This window comes from Heptranchias perlo, chromosome 34 (genome assembly GCF_035084215.1).
Source record: "Heptranchias perlo isolate sHepPer1 chromosome 34, sHepPer1.hap1, whole genome shotgun sequence".
Classification (NCBI taxonomy): Eukaryota; Metazoa; Chordata; class Chondrichthyes; order Hexanchiformes; family Hexanchidae; genus Heptranchias; species Heptranchias perlo.
Window position 1 is genome coordinate 6,308,672 of NC_090358.1, and position 13,077 is coordinate 6,321,748.

At 44.7% G+C, this 13,077-nt stretch overlaps 1 protein-coding gene across 2 annotated transcripts in view; it reads left to right on the forward strand.

Annotated features, from left to right (window-relative positions):
* The window catches only part of coro2ba (coronin, actin binding protein, 2Ba), a 128,486-nt gene that overhangs the window by 67,404 nt on the left and 48,005 nt on the right, over nt 1-13,077 (forward strand). For both annotated transcript variants that reach the window (XM_067971357.1, XM_067971358.1), the window contains exon 2: nt 12,560-12,760. In XM_067971357.1, the coding sequence (XP_067827458.1) occupies nt 12,560-12,760 (201 nt within the window). The remainder of the gene's footprint in view (nt 1-12,559; nt 12,761-13,077) is intronic.

The following is a 13,077-nucleotide window of genomic DNA, read 5'->3' on the forward strand; positions in this document are numbered from 1 at the left end:
TAGATTTATTTTAATTGAGAAACCTCATTGTTAACTGTCAATGTTGGTCCAGTGTTGTGGCAATTTTTCATTCTCTACCAACCTGTCGTCAAGCAACAAATTAATAAGCTTCTATACCATTTGATTCATCTGTGGCCTCAAGAGTTAATTAAATAGGCAAAAATATGACAAGATGTTAGATTTGTTTTCATTGTAAAGACTGACTGGTCACCCTGCTTAAAGAGGGACCGGGGGAGTAGTAAGGTTAACACATTGATCTTTCAGCTCTGGGACGTACATTTCAATCCAGCCCAGACTGACGGGATTTACATCTCGCCGGTCTGCCTGTTGAAAGGGGTCATAAATTAAATGGGTTTGAGCAGTTGTATCCCATTTTTTTTTTAGCGGACGTGAGTTCACAGCAGTGGCTGCCTTGTCGAGAGGCACAGGGCAGGGTGGCAAATGGGAAGTGTCGGAGGGGTGTCTAATATTTCGTTCAATTGTCAATTTGAACTGTGATTGCAAAGTACGGGGGCAGTATTTCTCCCCTCGCACCGTCTGTCCCGTTACTTAACACAAACATGGCGGCTGGCATTGGAAGTGGATGCAGCACAGTGATGGGATATGCAGTCGATTCTGATCATAAAATAATTATGGAGTTCATTATGGGACCAGAAATTTAAAAAAAACTGCAAATGCCGGAAACACACAACAGGTCCATCAGAGAAGGAAAAAAAAAAGAAGTTGCATTTATATAGCGCCTTTCACAACCTCAGGATGTCCCAAAGCTTTACAGCCAATGAAGTATTTTTGAACTGTAGTCACTGTTGTAATGTAGGAAACGTGGCAGCCAATTTGTGCACAGCAAGATCCCACAAACAGCAATGAGATAAATGACCAGGTAATCTGTTTTGATGATGTTGGTCGAGGGACAAATATTGGCCAGGACACCGGCCCAGCTCTTCTTCTGTGGGATCTTTTATGTCCACCTCAGAGGGCATAGACATAGAACCAGAAAGACAAAAAAGGACAGGTTATCATTTCAGGTGGGAGTTCTGATGAAGGGTCACATGAAGCATGAATTTGTTCTACTCTTTCAGATGCTGACAGATCTGCTGTGCACGTCCAGCCTTTCCTCTAGTTATGGCCTGCTGCCACCTTAGGTGGACTTCTCCTGGTTCTGTTCGGTTTGAAGTTGGAAGAGTATAAATATATAAGAAATTGAATCCCTCTGGCCACTTTGTAAAGTTATTCTGGAGCGAGCCTTTGGCTCAGTGGTAGCGTTCCCGCCTCTGAATCAGAAGGTGCAGGGTTTGATCCCCCGCCTCAGACAGTCCCAGCAAGTGGAGACTGGAGCTCCAGACAGTCCCAGTGTGTGGAGACTGGAGCTCCAGACGGTCCCAGTGAGTGGAGACTGGAGCTCCAGACAGTCCCAGTGAGTGGAGACTGGAGCTCCAGACAGTCCCAGTGAGTGGAGGCTCTGAGTTCTGGATTGACATCCAGTGGGATACTTGTGTCCAGTGAGACCCTCCACCTCGTTGTTGGGTTGTGGGAGCCTGTAAAACCCTCCTGCCATATGGGACTAGCCACCATATGGGCTGGTAGAAAGTTGGTTACAGCTATGGAAGGGGTGTTCACATCACAGCCTGTCAGACTGTTAATCAGCCTGCATATACTTCATACTATGTGAAGATATGGGAACAACCCGTTTATTTCCAGTTCAATCACAGGCATGTTTTACGACAAGTCATCACAGACGAGATCGCAATATCACTCCACTTATTAACTCAGAGCAATTCTTACCCCCTTTGTGTTCAAACCCTGTCTGTCTTTTAAGCAGACAAGTTAAAACCAAAGTCCCCTTTGCCTGTTCAGTGTTAAGGATCCCATGGCACTATTTGGGGAAGAGCAGGATGTTCACACAGTGTCCTGGCCCACACTCCTCAATCAATACCACCAGAAAATAGGCCATTCATCTTATTGCTGTTTGTGGGCTTTTACTGTGCACAAAATGGCTGCTATATTTGCCTACATTACAAGATTGACTGCACTTCAAAGTAACTGAAGTCTGTGAAGTCTTTAGGATGTCCTGAGAGACCAGATAAGGTGCCATAAAAATGCAAGTTCTTTCTTTCTAAAATGTGTTGAGATGGCCTGTTTGGCAATAACTGACAGAACAGAACTATGTAATTCTGATGTGGAGATGCCGGTGATGGACTGGGGTTGACAATTGTAAACAATTTTACAACACCAAGTTATAGTCCAGCAATTTTATTTTAAATTCACAAGCTTTCGGAGGCTACCTCCTTCCTCAGGTGAACGATGTGACCTGATGTCACATCGTTCACCTGACGAAGGAGGAAGCCTCCGAAAGCTTGTGAATTTAAAATAAAATTGCTGGACTATGTAATTCTGGAGAGCACAATTAGTAATTGTCACTTCTAAATTACATTGAGAAGAGAAGTGGGATAAGTTATGGAGCTTGATAATTGGCGTATATTTGGGAACAGAAGTAATTAGTTCAAGATTAAGTGGCACTGTTGTTTTAATTAACACCTCTGTCACATTGCAAAGAGGACACATGTAATCACAAAGATTTCGGGAATCTACAAGAGCTGAATGCATGAGAGGTGTTTGTACTTTAAGGCAATCACTGGCTGCAGCCTGGACTCTCCTCTACTGAAGGCCAGGCCTCATTGTATGAACGGTAGGACATCTCGGATTGGCATGAGCATTGTGCATTCCCAATCGGAGCCTCCTGGGAGCTTTTAAAGTTTGGCTTCTCACCAGATTGGTGGTGGACTGCACTCTGCTCGAAGCCCGAGTGGTCTAAGAATAACTTACTGAGGCGGTCTCACACCTCTTGATTTTTTTTGCGTAGTCAGGGCTCAGATTGCAATCTTACTTAGAATCATAGAATCTTACAGCACAGATAAAGGCCATTCGGCCCATCGTGCCGGTGCCGGCTCTTTGAAAGAGCTGTCCAATTAATCTTATTCCCCCTCCTCTTTCCCCGTTGACCTGCAAATTTTTCCTTTTCAAATGTTTATCCAATTCCCTTTTGAAAGATACTATTGAATCTGCTTCCACCGCCCTTTCAGTCAGTGCATTCCAGATCATAACAACTCGCTGCGTAAAAAAATTTCTCCCTGTCTCCCCTCTGATTCTTTTGCCAATTACCTTGAATCTGTGACCTCTGGTTACTGACCCTCCTGCCATGTACTCTATCAAAACCCCTCATAATTTTGAACCCCTCTATTAAATTTCCCCTTAACCTTCTCTGCTCTAAGGAGAACAATCCCAGCTTCTCCAGTCTCTCCACATAACTGAAGTCTCTCATCCCTGGTACCATTCTAGTAAATCTCCTCTGCACCCTCTCTGAGGCCTTGTCATCCTTCCTAAAGTGAAGTGCCCAGAATTGGACACAATATTCCAGCCTAACCAGCGATTTATAAATTTCGCTGCCACGTTTGTGTAAACGGGCTGCCAAAACCGTTTCATGTCGACTCGAAAGCGGGAATGCGATAACATTGCCTGAAAACTCAGCAAGGGTTTGTAATTATACACTGGATGTGGACATCAATCCCAGGTTTGATCCCTATCGGTGCCCAGTTAGCTGATCTCAGCCAGGACAGTTGTTGATGCTCTGATATTGGCCTCAGTGGCCCCTGGACTCGGATGGCGGAAATCTGCCAGGGGTTCCCATTCCCGATGGCTGTCCAGTGACCCCTGCTGGATGTGCGTGGACATTAGTTGAGGATAAGATCCGGCTTGATTGGTTGAACAGCCTGCCGACCCTTGCTGAGTTTTCAAACAATGTCGCACTCCCGCTTTCGAGTCGACAAGAAGCGGATTTGGCAGCTCGTTTACACAAATGTGGCAGTGTAATTTAGAAATCACTTGTTGGGCCTCAGCTGGAGTATCGTGTCCTAATCTGGGCACCACACTTTAGGAAGGATGTCAAGGCCTTGGGGAGGGTGCAGAGGAGATTTACTAGAATGGTATTGGGGATGAGGGTCTTGGTTACGTGGTGAGGCTGGAGAAGCTGAGAAAAAAAAAAGGGTGAGATTTGAAGTGAAGGAGGTACACGATTTTAGGCACTTAACTTCAGTGATAAGCCTACATTCAGGAATGTTGACAAGGATAACGGGCCTCAGTGGGGGTTTTGCCTTGTTCCTGAGAAACCTGGTGAAAGGCCAAAGCTCACCGTGCAGTTCACCATCAAATCGGAAAGGAGTAGGAGAGGAGGTTTAGCAAATCGGGGATCATGGTGATTAGTGAGTCGAAGCTTGGCTTTTAAAAACCTGATGATTGCAGGAGGAAAGGAAGATTTAGAGGCGAGGAGTTTTGAAGTTTTGTAATGGCCTGACTCCAGAATCCAGACCTTTGGAACCAATAAAAAGGAAAAAGACTGGAAAAGTGAAGTCTGCACATTGGCATTTACTGTCTCCTGGAAAACACCCAGTGGCTTTTCTTTACAACTTGCACTCAAATGAAGAAAGATTGATGGTTCCATACCAGACTGTGGTAGATAATGTCTTGCATGCGTCCCTTTATCTCACTCCCATTTTGCACAGCCCGGCATAAGAAATCTTTTTGTTACAGATAACCTTGTCACTAAGGCAGATTTAACTATTTGTTTTCTCATTGTAGATTTTGAAAAAAAAACTTGGGTTTATCATATCTCAGAAACATTACGATGCATTATTTCAAAGTGCAGTCACTCTTGTTATGAAGGCAAATGCAGCAATTATTTTGCACACAGCAAGATCCCACAAATAACAATGTGATGATTGACCAGCTAATTGTTTTTTTTGATTGCATTGGTTGAGGGATGAATGCTGGGCAGGGCACCCGGAGGGCCCTCTGCTCTCCTTCAAAATATTGTCACGGGATCTTTAACACGCACCTCAACTAGAGGCAGGCGGGGTCTCACTTTAACATCTCATCTGAAGGTTGCGCCTTCAACAAAGCAGCACTCCTCAACACTGCACTGAAACGTCAGCCCACATTACGAGCTGAAGACTTGGAACTTGGCTTGAACCCACAACCTTCAGACTCAGGGAGAAGGGCTGAGGTGTGTGTTTTTTTTTTAAAGCTCTTAATGGATCCATTATTTCTCCAGCAAACGTGAACTTCAGATGGTATAAAATTACATTCCCATTAAGCTTCTGGCAACAAACGTTTCAGGAGTAACCTAAGAAGATGTGAACCTTTAGTTGTGCTGGGAATGCTGGGGGCAGATTTCCGCTGGCATTCTCCCGCTGATCCACAGTGACTTCGGTGGAGAACCACAGAAACCCTGGAAAAATGGGGCAAATGCTGGACCAGCAGGAGAATCGCCACAGACATTCCGTCCCACAATGTTTAGGATTGGCAACTCCTTAATTTGCTTTGTTGGTGATTGACTCATTCATTAATACTGATATTCTGCCATCAATAATTTGCTGAATACAATTTTTATATTTTAAAAAAATTAAATAAGTCACTGGATTTGACGACAACTGCGAAGCACTGCATCCCTTCTTAACATTTACCACCAAAAAACAGATTAATTGATCATTCATCTGTTTATGGGATCTTGTTAGATGCAAAATGGCCGCCATGTTTTCCTACATAGCAACAGTCGCTATACTTCAAATTCATTAATTGTATGTAAAACAATTTGAAATGATTCTGAGAGATGAGATTAGGTGCTATATAAATGTAAGTCTTTCTTTCATTTAAATGTTTACTAGTCTTGTTTTTCCTTAGGTTTTTTTGGAGGTGGGGGGGGGGAGTAATTTTCTGCTCATCAAGGTGAGGGACGTTAGTGCTGGAGAATGGAACAGTTTCTATTTTTGGGACACAGAGTCAGTTTAAACACTCTTAGGTCAGGTATAACATGGTAAGGTACAGAATAAAGATCTACCCCAACAAAGTGTCTCAGCCCCCCAGCCTCGGAAAAGCATCCCCTACTGCACCATTTCCCACACCAGTCATCAGACGGCCACACGTAGTAAGGTTTCCCATTAATGTCGAATTGGGGGCAGTTTGTTGTGCTGTGGGTCCCATTCTAACGAGACACTCCACCTCTCACAAACTCCACCTAATGCAGAACAGTGCAGCCTCAGTCTTCTCTCGCACAAAGCCCCAAATTGCCATCTGCCAGGCTTCACCGATCTCCACTGTGTCCTAATAAACTGATCTCAAAATCCTTGTCTCTATTTTTAATTTGCAAATCCTTCCACGTTGTTGCTCTCACCACAGACCTGGTCGAGGCGCTCCACTTAGTGCCAACATCCCAAGGCTGGGGACGGGCCCAGACAAATTCCTATCCCTATAACTGTAGCATTGTTGGGAAGTGAAACAGGTGTAGTGTAAATGTAGCCTTACGTGGAGCTTTAAACTCCAGTAGGTTTAGTTTACACTGTGGACTATTTTTTGGCACACCAGGTAAGATGTTTGCACAGACTCCTGTCCGTACTAATGTAATGTAATCCACTTAAAATGGCACACAGAGGAAATGAAAACCATAAAGGTGTAAAACCTCTCTTGTGTGTTTACAAAGTGACAATCCCAACCTAGAGCCATTAAATATTAAAAAGAGATCTGATTGCATAAGCTGGCAACGTACGAACATGGGCCTACTCATTCCTACACAGCAACGAGAGGTCAGAGGTGGGAAGACCCTAACCTTTAGAAACATGAAGTCCCCTTGATGGGCCTGATCGTCTTCTCCTGTCTGACACTTTGGTACGTTCATATGTAAAGAATGACCACCTTGATGATGTCCTATCCATTCATCTTTGTGGCACGAAGTGACAATGACCCTTTCGATGCGGACCACCGGTAGACAATCATTAATAATCCATGGTAGATTCTCGGCAACATCCCATGTAAGCTTTTTAACAATTAAAATTTGCTTCTAAGGGACAGGTGATCTTGGTAGTAATGTTATAGGACGTCCAGTTACAGGTGCTCCTTTACTCAAGTATGTGTCTCACTGAGTGGACAGACCAATGATTGGTGAGACTGGGCAAGCCCAATGCCACATAAATACCCACAAATGCCCCCTCTCCCCCATCATCACCAGGGCATTAACAAGAGCAGATGGTCTGTCCAAATTAATATTCTAAAATAAATGAATGGGTACTTAAATTACAATCATCAAATCAGGAAACAATCAATGCCATCCTTTGCCCACCATTCATGGAATGCTTCCAGTGAGCCAGTGGGCACAGTGTGCCCATACACCAGGGTCCCTCTGGCACATACTAAAGCTCAAAACACGGTTGAGCAGTCCTGTTGTACTCAGGCTGATGAGGGTGATGCCCAGTGCCAGCATAACAACCACAAGCCTAAGGAGGAGGGCACCACTAATAAATACCAGGCAGCCAGTCCAAATTAAACGTGGGCACCAGGGAATTTAAATGACAATTCAGGAGTTTAGCCCAATCTTGACTTTGGTCATTGGTGTTAAACGGGTGATGGCGAGTCGGCAGCCAGTTTTATGTCACTCCCCGATTTTTATTTCCATTGACTTCAATGCTGTTGACGAGCTGTAAGAGTCCTTTGTGAAATGATTTTGGACAGATTCAGTTCCATGGGTCCACAGCACAAAACTGCTCCAATTTGGCACTTAATTGGCAATCTCACTCAGACAGAGCACTGGATGGCTGGTGTGGGAATCGGAAAAATGGTACACTGGTGCTGAGGGGTGCTTTTATGAGACTGAAGGTTAAGGCCCATTGTTGGGGCAGTTAAAAGAGAGCTTAACTCTGCATTGTACATGACCTGGGATTACTTGCTGCTGAAATGGGAAATGAGTACATAATCTAGGCTGACACTTAACCGCAACACTGAAGGAGTGCTGCAGTGTCAGAGGAGTCTTTCAGATGAGATGTGAAACTGAGGTCCAGTTCTGTTCCGGTGGACGTAATAAATTCCTTGGCACTATTCGAAGAAGAGCAGGGACTTCTCCCAGTGTCCTGGTCAACACTCCTCCCTCAACCAACACTACCAAAAGCAGATGAGCTGGCTTTTCATCTCACTCGCTGTTTGTGGGACCTTGTGCAAATTGTCTGACACATCTCTCCACATAACAACAACAACTTGCATTTATATAGCACCTTTAATGTAATAAATTGTCCTAAGGCGCTTCACAGGAGCGATTTTCAAACAAAATTTTACACCAAGCCACATAAGGAGATGTTAAGACAGATGACCAAAAGCTTGGTCAAAGAGGTACGTTTTAAGGAGCATCTTAAAGGAGGAGAGAGAAGGGAGAGGTTTAGGGAGGGAATTCCAAAGATTAGCGCCTAGGCTGCCAATGGTGGAGCAATGAAAATCGGGAATGCGCAAGAGGCCAGAATTGGAGGAACGCAGAAATCTCAGAGGGTTGTAGGGCTGGAGGAGGTTACAGAGATAGGGAGGGGCGAGGCCATGGAGGGATTTGAAAACCAGAATGAGAATTAAAAAATTCGAGGCATTGCTGGACCGGTAGGTCGGCGAACACATAGGTGAAGGGTGAATGGGACTTGGTGCGAGTTAGGATACGGGCAACGAGCAGCAAAGCATTTAATGAGCTCAAGCTTACTGAGCGTGCAAGGTGGGAGGCCGGCCAGGAGAGCATTGGAATGGTCGAGTCTAGAGGTAAATCACATCAGGGGTCTCCATTTGTACAATACAATTCTTCCCACATCGCAGCAAAGTTAATGAAGGCTGAAGGAACAGAAATCGGAACGGCTCTTACAGAAAAAAGCCGTGGCCTTTTCAGTGTCAAAGACTGACAGTGTAAAACCTGCGGGCATGTGAATTGGGCAGGAAGATCAGAGTGCAATATGTGCAACACTCTAAAGTATACCAAACTGGAAGGATGAACTGAATACGGAGGTGGATTTAATGAAAGAGAAACCTTAACGAGGTGCAAACTAGTGAGTAAGCACAGCTGTTTCTACCCAAAATAAACAGCGCACTTAAGACGCTGTAACCGGTAACTTTGAAATTGGCATTAATGCAAATAGGTAATGGTTATCACTTTTCGGTCGATATAAGTGACTGCCCATTTTAAATATGGACGTTTTGAGTGGTGGGGACTGTATGTGGCAGGGCATCGTATACAGCCAGCTGTCCACCACTTCAGGGAGTCCAACACTTGCCCATTTCTTTTCTTGGCTTTCCTGTAATTGCAGGAAGAGTGAGCTGTTGTTTTCCCTGGATTGCCTCATGCAGGAAGTGAGTTCTTTGAGTTCATCTGGGTCCAGTGTTAGGTCAGCCCATCTGCACAATACTTCGTCCAATAAAAGGAAATACCAGGGAATTGTGACTCCTCGCCAGTGAGATGAAAAGAATGGGTTTCGCACTTTCCTGTTACTGATTTAATTTACCCCGTAAATCACGAGGAATGAAGTCATCAGCGAACAAGTAAAACTTCACATTCCACATAAACCATGACTGCTAAAAGCCCAGCCGTTTTAAAGGGGTGCTGTCTTCATGAAAATGTGTGTGGCTAACTTTTTAAAATTTGACTGCACAATATTTTTCTTCCTGCATCCCTTTAAAGGTAGTTAAACAGCATTGTGAGCAGTTACTCAGACATCTGCAATAAGGGATTATTTTATTCTGTTGCCCTTTGATCCCAGCTCCGCTACCAGACCCAGCCCCGCCCAAACTCCCTCCCCCCACCCCCCCCCCGCCGAGTCGGCAGCGCTGTGCTGTAAGTGAGGCTGCACTCGTGCCTCTCCAGTGGCATCGAGTACCACCTCAAGAGGCACAGCGTTACTACCTGTATAACTGGGTGCTGTCGGTCACCATATTACCACGCTGAGCCCTTGGTCGACACACACTGGTCAGGAATACAACTTCCGTTATCCCTCCAAAACATTTTTGTTACACTTCACTGATTACAAACAAAATACAAGAAAACATAATATTCGTTGCAAGAGCCGATTAGCAGGTGTTCCGCCATGTTCTGCGCTGTGTTAAAGTTCGAGCCATGCAGATAATAAACTTGTATCTAACTTATTGAGTTCTTGCTGGTTGTTTTGTCAGCTGTGGCTCAGTGGGTAGCACTCTTGCCTCTGGGTCAGAAGGTCCTGGGTTCATAGACACTCGCCAGAGACTTGAGCACATAATCTAGGATGACACTCCAGTATGGCACTGAGGGAGTGCTGCACTGTTGGAGGTGCTGGCTTTTGGATGAGACGTTAAATTGAGGCCCTCTCCCCCTCTCAGGTGGATCTAAAAGGTCCCATAGTACTATTCGAAGAAGAGCAGGGGAGTTCTCCCTGGTGTCCTGGCCAATATTTATCCCTCAACCAACATCACTAAAACAGATTATCTCATTACTGTTTGTGGGATCTTGCTGTGTGCAATTTTGGCTGCCTTTTTTCCTACGTTACAACAGTAACTTCAAAAGTCCTTCATTGGCTGTGAAGCACTTTGGGATGATCTGAGGTCATGAAAGGCGCTATCTAAATGCTGCACGAGTAGGGATACACTGGAGTGATTACAAGGCTGTGGAATAAATAAAACAAATTCGAATGGTTGTCTAATATTGTGGATGTCTGAGGACTATTATGAGGTAGTAATTTCAATGTAGCATTCCAACAGTATTAGAACTATAAAAGCAAAGCTTAAGCGGTTTATAATGGTGCCTCAACCTGGAGATTAGATTAATGCCTTGAAATCACTGAACTAAAATTGTAAAATTAATATGTACACACTGTCCCGATTTGATTTAGGGTCTTCTATTCCTTCCTGGTGTTGGCATTGGTTGAGTGTTTGATGACATTCACACTGGAGAGTTAATAATTGTAATGTCGTCACTGAGATATAAGGGCAGAAATCACAAGACTCCGCTGTCGGGGCAAGCTTTCGCTAAGCACGAGCGCAGTCGCAGCTAGCGGAATGACGCGGTATCGTTGCTACTGCGCCTGCACTTGCTTCTAGCGAGACTCTGTACCGGCGGAACATTCCAGCTTCTGCCCAACGTCTGTCTTCTATCAGAGGTGAAGGGTCGATGCCGATCCTGCAGGACTGAAGAGAGTAGGAGAGCAGGTTCAAGAAACTGTGCCACGGGTAGTAGACGTTAGGTTTAAGTTTTAAATGGCTGTCGGTCGTAGGAGCAGGGGAACAGTGAGCAAGGGGAAAGATTCCAATCTTGAGGCCGCGGGAAAAATGAGTCAGAGAAGGAGCTTTGAGCCGAAAGGTCAGCTTCTGTGCTGTATGATTCTATGATTTACCATAGTATCATAGTGTGGTACAGCACAGCACAGATGGAGGCCATTCGGCCCATTGTGCCTGTACCGGCTCTTTGAAAGAGCTATCCAATTAGTCCCACTCCCCTGCTCTTCCCCCATAGCCCTGTAAATTTTTCCCTTCAAGTATTTATCCAATTCCCTTTTGAAAGTTACTATTGATCTGCCTCCACCATCCTTTCAGGCAGTGCATTCCAGATCATAACAACTCGCTGCGTAAAAAAATGTTTCCTCATGTCGCCTCTGGTTCTTTTGCCAATCACCTTAAATCTGAGTCCTCTGGTTACCAACCCTTCTGCCACTGGAAACAGTTTCTCCTTATTTAGTCTATCAAAACCATTCATGATTTTGAACACCTCTATCAAATCTCCCCTTAGCCTCCTTTGTTGTAAGGAGAACAATCCCAGCTTCTCCAGTCTCTTCAAATAACTGAAGTCCCTCATCCCTGGTACCATTCTAGTAAATCTCTTCTGCACCCTCTCCAAGGCCTTGACATCCTTCCTAAAGTGTGGCGTCCACAATTGAACACAATACTCCAGCTGAGAAGTAACCAGTGTTTTATAAAGAGTAGCATAACTTCCATGCTTTTGTACTCTATGCCTCTATTAATAAAGCCAAGGATCCCTTAAAAACCTTCTCAACTTGTGCTGTCACCTTCAAAGATATGCATACGTACACCCCTATGTCTCTATGTTCCTGCACACCCTTTAAAATTGTACCATTTATATTGTCATTAGTACCATTAGTTTATATTGTTTCTCCTCATTCTTCCTACCAAAATGTATCACTTCACATTTCTCAGTGTTAAATTTCATCTGCCATGTGTCTGCCCATTTCACCAGTCTGTCTATGTTCTCCTGAAGTCTGTTACTACATTTCTGAGTTTCGTGTCATCTGCAAACTTTGAAATTATCCCCGCTATACCCAAGTCCAGGTCATTAATATGTATCAAAAAGAGCAGAGGTCCTTTTTGATTTGTTCTGTTCGGTACTTCTGGCAAAATTGTAAACGTTGTTGTAAAAGAACGTGTTTACAATTTTGTCCAAAGTAGGGAAATCTTGGTGAATGGATTCACAATGTCAATACACATGGGATCCATGGGAAATCTCTCTTCCGTTTGCCTAACAGTCTGCAGGGTGAGGGAGCATCTCCAGTGAGGCAGAGGGTTGCTAGACATCCAACGTTTCATTGACTGGTGTCTGACGGACATCAAGCCACCGGTGGGGATAGCGGCACTTTGGCTGAATTTGCTTCAGCTTGTGCTTGCTGTCTCTGAGTGTTGGCTGCCCGCTGGATCCCTGAAACGCTGTATTAACACGTTCTTTCTGCTTACTCTGCAGATGTCATGGCGCCCACAGTACCGCAGCTCCAAGTTTCGGAACGTTTACGGGAAAGCGGCCAACCGGGAGCACTGCTTCGACGGCATCTCCATCACCAAGAACGTCCATGACAACCACTTCTGTGCCGTCAACCCCAAGTTCCTCGCCATAGTAACCGAGACTGCTGGTGGAGGGTCCTTTCTAGTCATCCCGCTGGAACAAGTAAGAACCATTTCCGTGGCAACGCAAAGCCATGGCAACCTTGAGCATAGGCAGGATCAAGTTGTACAGTGTCCAGGAAGTAGGACGCGGTGCCAAACTCTTTAACAGACCTCCGAAGAAAAGAAACAATAAATAAATTAAACGGGGACTGGGATTATTTTTTTAAGCTTAAACTCTTTCTGCTTGGAAACATTCCCAATAGCGCAAATACGATTAAAGAGTGTTATAAATGTAAAGAGGAGATTTAGGCTGATGTTTCGGTTAGAGGGATTACTGGAGCAGCAGATAGCAGGCAGAATGTGGGCAAGGTGAGGGGA